Source organism: Culex pipiens, chromosome 2 (assembly GCF_016801865.2).
Source record: "Culex pipiens pallens isolate TS chromosome 2, TS_CPP_V2, whole genome shotgun sequence".
NCBI classification, from domain to species: Eukaryota; Metazoa; Arthropoda; class Insecta; order Diptera; family Culicidae; genus Culex; species Culex pipiens.
This window is the reverse complement of record NC_068938.1, coordinates 224,054,323-224,062,118: the sequence shown is the minus strand read 5'-3', so window position 1 is coordinate 224,062,118 and position 7,796 is coordinate 224,054,323. Positions and strand designations below refer to the sequence as shown.

At 32.5% G+C, this 7,796-nt stretch overlaps 1 protein-coding gene across 2 annotated transcripts; it reads right to left on the bottom strand.

The window, feature by feature from the left end:
• Positions 1-262: 262 nt before the first annotated feature.
• LOC120429125 (homeobox protein six1b) lies at positions 263-5,933 on the bottom strand. Of its 2 annotated transcripts, XM_039594316.1 has the most exons (4): positions 5,636-5,933; positions 1,700-1,846; positions 1,016-1,646; positions 263-610 (listed from the first exon to the last, which is right to left on the bottom strand). In XM_039594316.1, the coding sequence occupies exons 1-4, from the start codon at positions 5,739-5,741 to the stop codon at positions 493-495; spliced, it is 1,002 nt and encodes a 333-aa protein (XP_039450250.1). In that variant the 5' UTR covers positions 5,742-5,933; the 3' UTR covers positions 263-492. The 2 variants fall into 2 exon arrangements, with proteins under 2 accessions (XP_039450250.1, XP_039450251.1); XM_039594317.2 differs by lacking the exon at positions 5,636-5,933 and having other exon boundaries at positions 1,016-1,835.
• Between the last annotated feature and the right edge of the window lie 1,863 nt (positions 5,934-7,796).

Genomic DNA, 7,796 nt, shown 5'->3' with positions numbered 1-7,796 from the left:
ATTATTCTGCGAACTCTTTTCTACATTCTGATTTTATCGATTAAGTCTATAAATGCTTAAGTTTATTCGAGCAAAAAATAAATAAAGCTACGAGAACAGCTTAACGTTCCATTGAGCACCTTATGGTGGCATATCAGTACTTTGGCGATCAATTGCAGTCTTTTACAAAATAAAGGCCTTTATGGCAAAAAAAGCAAGCAACTTTTGTTATCTTAAAAAAAATCTCAAATATTAAAAAACAGATAAATAATAAAACAAAAGATTTCCCTTTAATACATTTATTAACTTATGTAAGGACAATAGTTTGTCGTTAAGTAATTAGCCTTAAAGCTAACCTATCACATGTTTCTTTGTATTTAGTTTTTATTTACCCATACTTAAAATTGATTTCTATAAATGGGTTTAAACACTGACGACGATAATTTATACGTTTTAAGTTCTCTGGTATTAACAAACTGGTTTTCATAATTCGTTTGAATCTGACAGCTATTTTTACTGGACCGCATACATGTCATTTGTGTGATACGCGTGTCCACCGTAATTAGCAACGTTGAATAGTCTTTGATAATCCTGCGTTGGAGCAACTGGTAGAACCGGCAGCATCATATCACTGCAAAATAAAATGAAAAGAAAATGTTTTTTAAAGCTTTAATTATTTTCAATTGTCAAGCACTGTCATCATAAAGAATGAACCACCCTGAATAAACCAAAAGAAAAGTCTTTGACAGACTGTTGCGCTTTAACAGCTTGCAAGATCTATTATGGAAAATGCTTTACTCAAATCATGTTCAACAGAAAAAAAAATCTGGTAAAGAAACTTACACAACTTAAAGAATGGTGGTTGCCACATGCCATATGTGTGAAGTCAGGATTGAATAAATTAGGAGGACAGTGCATTTTTCACAGCACTTGTAAGATTTTTGTGCAACCTTCACATTCATTTTGACACGCTTGTGTTGTTAGTTACAGGCCTAATTATAAACACGTGTGTATTATGTAGCTCTAGAATACTTACGGCCTTGCTTGTGGCGTCCTGTCGCGTTGTCTTCGATTCTTAAACCAGTTGGACACTTGGGTCAGTGTGAGTCCTGTTTTTTTGGCTAGGGTTTTCTTCTCATCTGGTGTTGGGTATCGATTCCGTGTGTAGCAGTCTTTCAACGCGTTGCGACTTTTTTCTTTGAAGCAGTAAACTGTTTCTTCGCCGTCCCAAATAGTTTTTGGTAAGGGGTACTTTTTTCGTAATCTATATTTATCTACAGCACCCAAGGGCCTTCCTCTGACTTTCTCAGCCTCACGGTAATGAGCTTTAAACCATAAGTTTTGCAGATCCGAGTGGTGTTTGGGGGAATAAAAATGAGATTCTAATAACGCATAGAGCTCATGAAATGATCCTCGATGATAAGCCACGAGACATCGGGCTCTGAGCAAACTTTCATTGTTGCTGATGATCTCATTCTGTGGAATACTCCACAAAAAAGATGTAAGCTTTTCGACATCACCTTGTTGCTGCAGAGCTTCACACATGCATTGAATTTGTTCAGGATTAAAATTCAGAAACTTTCTATCTACATCCTCACTGTTGGTTTGCGGTTGAAAATTATTAAGAAATGAACTTGAACTGTTTTCTTGTGCACCTATAGTCTTATCTGTAAAAAAAACGTTATCATTTTCGAAATATCTTAAAACATAACACACTTACTCAAGTAATAAGAACCCTCAGACTGAGTTTGAACTTTTATTGGGTAAGTATTTTCATTACATTTACGTTCATATTCTTTGTCGGTGAACTCTTGTAGTTTGTCAGAAAAAAATAGAGTTTTGATGGAATTTCCTGTGTCTCGATAACCTGTAATAAATATCCATCATGAATGAAACTCTGCGTAGGAATTGATAACGTTTGCTATATAAACAATGACAAGTAGCATTGGAAAATTTCTCTTTCCACAAAATGCAAACTTTTTACAAAAAAACATGTTTCCGTTTTGTATCCATGTTTGAATAGGAGAACAATGAGTGGAAATTGGCGAATTGGATAGAAATAGGACCGAAATCTTAACCTGCCAAACATATGAAAATTTTCCTAAAATGAAAGACGCAACTTCTGGTACCGTCATCAGAGGTGAAATTGAGTCTGGGGGTGAGATTGGGTTCTACAAAAATGCTGAAATTTGTATGACCCAATCTCACCCCCCAGACCCAATGTCACTCCTGATGACTGCATCCTAAAAATCATCGTCATCGTCATCGCTAAAATTTTGATGTTATCGCAGTTTTAGTGAAAAAGGTTGATTTTTCCCGTTTTCGTCATCTTTCCGTTTCAGCGCGCGGCGGGCCTAAAACCCCAGTATTTTTTCAATAAATCATATCTCTAATATGTCTAAGGAATTCCATAGAAATATTTTCAAATATAGACTGTTTGGTCCCGAGACCTCCAAAACCGCATTTTAAGTTTTCATACGACCTTTTCAAATATAACGCTAGATTTTTGAAACTCATATATTTACCTAAAATCCCAATCAATTACATTTCATTTGCGTCCAAGAGAGCTAAAACCGGTTAAAATGGCGTGGAATTAAGTTTTTTTTTTTAAATCGATTTTTGCGAAAATCGACGAAAATTGCCATTTTTTAACTACCCTAACATCTAACATAGCGTAGGTTATCCTATTGCCCAAAGGATAAATTACGGGTCCAAGGTACCTAATTTTGAGGCCAAGCGGACATTTTTTTCGAATCATACTGTTTTCGTGGGGAATTTCTGTATATACAAAAAAAAACAATTCATTTAAAAGTTGCTTGACTTCACGAAAGTCTATTCAAAATTTCTTAAATCGAAGAAAATGTTTCGTCATAGGGTCATCTTATTTCACCATGCTTCTAATGTTGCCATATCAGTACATTGACTTTCAATTACAGTTCATAAAATGCGTTTTCCACTGAAATCTAGTTTTAAATAGCTCAATAGGAAGTGAACAAGCAAGTTTCTATCAACAGTTTTACAAAATTAGTAGTTGTTAAAAATCAGCAAATTGGATGGACTAAGGAGCGAGTGCTTAACCTGCTAAACGTACGAGAATTTCCCCTAATAACTCAAATTTAGCCTTAATTTCAAAATTAAAACTGTAATTATGACGGATTTTTTTTTTATATTTTCAATTTAAGTGATTGACTTCCAGCCTGATGATCATTGTAGCATCATTCTTTTTAAATCAGTTTCGCAAACACTATTTTATGCAATTGGGCTAACAAGCAATGGAGAGTAAACCGTTTCGAGTTTAAACGAATTCGACTCCAACTCCATAGCCCTGGTGTAAAGCTAATCAACTATATCTTGCAAATAAAAATGGCTATGTTCGAAGTGCGTCTTTGCAAAAAAATAAAAATAAAAATCAATTTGACATAAAAAAATCAATATATTTCTCCTCAAATGAGTTTTAATCCAATTTGCTTGAATTCCGAGGTCAATTAAAATTATGACGAAAGATGTTATGACAATCTTGAGCTCTAATAAAAAATGTATGAAATAATCGACTGATTCTAGACTGCCTTTTTTGCTTGTATATATGTACCCTTTGCATTTAAATTCATCCAAATAAAAAAAAAACATACTTAAAAAATAGTAAACACACACTCATCTTTTAGCCCAAGTTGGAAGTCTTCTTCAGTTGGATAAAAAAAAAAGATTTCCCATTTTTTGCAACACGATTTTTTCAAACATTTCTTCTTGCCGAAAATGTCAATAAACGTCAATTTTAAAATTATTTATTATTGTGTAAAGTTTTAGAAAGGTTTTTGATCAACAATTTATAAGATAAATGAAACTAGTTTCATTCATCAATAATTTTTGACGAGCAGAAATGTGTCGAAAAGTCGTGTTGCCAAAAACGGGTTGGCACTACCTAAAAAGTTATTTTTTTCGTCTATTTTTTTCTGAAAAACTTAACTTTTTGAAAATAATTGATTACAACAAAAATACTACTAGGGAATAATGCATTTAACAACATCTCTTTTATTGGAATTTTGAAAGCGTTGCCTTTTATTTGAAATTTGACAAATAATTGACAAAAAAATAGCAGAAATCTCGGGTGAGTTTTCAAAAAGCCGTAAGAGCCACCATGACCTTTGGCACTAATATTCGTTTTTCTCCAAATAGTAACAAAATTTAATTTGTTTTAAGTTCGGGGCACTTGAAAAACGTGTAGATGAACAATCCTAAATTTTGAAATTTGTTTTCTTAAGTGGGTCGAATACCGATGCAAAAAAGGCTTTGTTTATTCATTAAAATTGTTTTAAATCGATAGCACTAGTGCCAAAAAATATTACAAATTTTAGATAAAAGAAACATATACATTCATAATATCTACACGTCTTTCAAGTGCCCCGAACTTAAAAACAAATTAAATTTTGTTACTATTCGGAGAAAAACGAATATTAGTGCCGAAGGTCATGGTGGCTCTTACGGCTTTTTGAAAACTCACCCGAGATTTCTGCTACTTTTTTGTCAATTATTTGTCAAATTTCAAATAAAAGGCAACGATTTCAAAATTCCAATAAAAGAGATGTTGTTAAATGCATTATTCCCAAGTAGTATTTTTGTTGTAATCAATTATTTCCAAAAAGTTAAGTTTTTCAGAAAAAAATGAGCGAAAAAATAACTTTTCAGGTAGTGCCAACCCGTTTTTGGCAACACGACTTTTCGACACATTTCTGCTCGTCAAAAATTATTGATGAATGAAACTAGTTTCATTTATCTTATAAATTGTTGATCAAAAACCTTTCTAAAACTTTACACAATAATAAATAATTTTAAAATTGACGTTTATTGACATTTTCGGCAAGAAGAAATGTTTGAAAAAATCGTGTTGCAAAAAATGGAAAATTAATAAATACAATAAAAAATCTTTTTTTTTATCCAGCTGAAAAAGATTTCCAACTTGGGCTAAAAGATGACTGTGTGTAGACAGGTATTTTATCAAATCGTGATTCAGAGTCCAAAAAATATCATTGCAACAGAAAAAAACAAATCTCCGACGCCATTTAATTGTAACGTCATTTTTTGTATTTTTGTTAAGATACAAAAAAAATCAATTTTATAACACATATTATATAAATTTACAAAAATCTCTTAAAAAATCACGAAAACTTCAAAATCTTTACGCTACAGCAAAAAAAAAAGTTAAATTTTTAAATGTTGAAAATTTGGTTGGTTGAATATTACCTCATTTTCATTCATATTACTCAAATAATGAGTACAAATGTGAACCTGATGAATATTCATAAGAACTGATGAAAATTCACCAATTCCTGATGTAATATTACACTTTTTTTTGACACAAAATATGTCACCATTTCCTGATGAATTTAACCATCATTATTTTTCTGTGCAGGTATATAACTTTTGGCAGCCAGATTTTTTTTTTGCGCCGCAAAAAAACCGTTCCTTTATAACCCATGTTTAATTAAAAGGCAACCTTAAATTAAATTTTAATTGTTTTTTTTTTTTAAGAGTCGAACATGAAATCAATATGCAGTATAACTTAAACAAACTCCAGATATTTGAATAAATGTTCAAAACTGACAAAAAAATTGGTTCTTGAGCTTGAGCTATTATTATAATCAGTTGCTGCAATACTAACCGTTTTGAGTATTAAACAAGTTTTGATTGGGTCCAAAACTTATGCCGTCTGATCCTCCAGAGTTAGAATCCAAATCGGCTAATGGTGATAATCCAGTGGTATCCATTTGTTATGGCACAACAATTTGGCGAAATATCTGCACTCTCAAATATAAAATTTAATTTTTATCACTTAACACTTCTTAGCCCTTAAGAATAATCTAGTGGAACGATTTTATGCTCAATTTTCACTTCTTTCACCGACACCCACTTGCATCTGTCTCACTCAAGTGCCAGACCCTAACTAAATCAAGGCTGGCAGAAATTTCATTCATGGTTTTTGTTCTTCTTCGCTTCCCCTTGTACATTATTTTCTATAGAACCAATGTAAGCAAGCGCGACAATTCCAAAAACAAAAAATCTAACAGGACTGTGTTTTCCGTACATTTTGCGAAGGGAGACAAAACACGCCCATTATGTTTTCAATGCATTTTTATCTGCTCTGTTATTTTTTCAAATAATCTTCTAACGTATTCAGAAAAAAATGATCGGAAATTTTCTTCTGAATCTAATAAAAGTTATTTTTTGTTGCGATGTCTTCAATCGATGAAAACTGGTTTTACTGAAAATCTATGCATGTTGCGTTGTATGACAAACTAACAATAACAAAATTTTAAAATACAGGATACAAAACGACGCCAAAACAAAATACACATAAACGAGAGAAAAAGACGAGAAATCGGTTGGTTTTGCTGCGCATTGCATATTTGAAATTTGTTGCCAAGGGCAACATTGAATTTGTACAGCAAGAGAGAGTTATGCTCCTCCTACCGTTTGGATTTGGGGGCATTCATATAGTACGTAACATTTTTAGGAGTGATAAAAAATATGAAATCTGTTTAGACGCATTACATTATAAGCTCATTGATTTATTTTATTACTATGAACAAAATTGAAAATTATAGAACTATTTGTAATCTAATCCAGGAAAATGTGTTTAAATTGGGCAAACTTTACTGAACTTCACAAAAATAGTTCATTTGAAAAATTATGTGAAGCTGTTGCATTAAGTTTTGTCAAGCCCTGATTGGTGTGATACAAAAAAAAAGTAGGCGTGGCTTGAAGTCCTTTGGAAGGATTCCTTTGTTCTTCACTGTGGCAAGTGGTAAGTTTGAACTTGGAATGTCAGCTTTAAAGGCGAAACTGAAAAAAAGCAATACTAAGAATCTCATCGAAATTTGTGTTCACAGTTACCACAGCTTGAGCCCAGTAAGGAATAAATATTTAATCATTCAACAACATTGGCGACTACTTCTTTTCTATCTTGAAAACTTAAATTGCTGACACACGTCAGCGAAAAATGTCAGTATAAAATGAAACCGGAGCTACTTATTTTACCGTTATTGGAATGATATTTTCAACTGCTTACACCACCAAAATGCCTTTGACGTTGTTATGAGAAATGGAGCCACGGAAACGATGCACGATGTTCGTCAGAAAATTCAATTCATTGCCAACATCGATTTTTGAATTTGCTTTTCCATTAAATGCAAAATCTTTACTAAAATGACACATTAATTTAAGCAAAGGAAAACATGTGTTTTGTTGATTTATTCTTATTCATTAGCTTGTAAATTATGTTATGAGTCGTAAAACCAGGGAAACGTAAACCAGGGAAACAGGGAAACAATAAGAGTTCGGGGCATTGAAAGGAACGGCGCATATATTTTTGATGAGACAGATTGTTTAACATTTATTCTCTTAGAAACATAAGACAAGAAAATCTTGCAGCTCGGCTGAAAATAGTTGCAGTTCAGTTGATATACCGGAATCCGATATTTTTTTTGCCTCAGAATAATCATGTTAATGGATGTTTACCATGTTTGGATGTGTTATGTGAAAATGAGATCTTGTGTCACGAGATCATCAAAACAGCAAACAAAGTTTTCATTTGATCTTTAAGAGTCTTTAAGAGCCATATTAACAAAATATCTCAGTATTTTTCATTAAAACATCAACATTCTTTTGTAACGTGGTGAGCTAAAATTGGTACCAAATTTTAGCCAAATCGGAGCTCTTTTGATCTGAATCCTGATGGTTTGACGTGGAATCGCTGATTTAAAAATATGAATCCATTGCAGAGTAGCAGTTCTCCTATTGCCTAAAATATGCCTTTTTGAAAA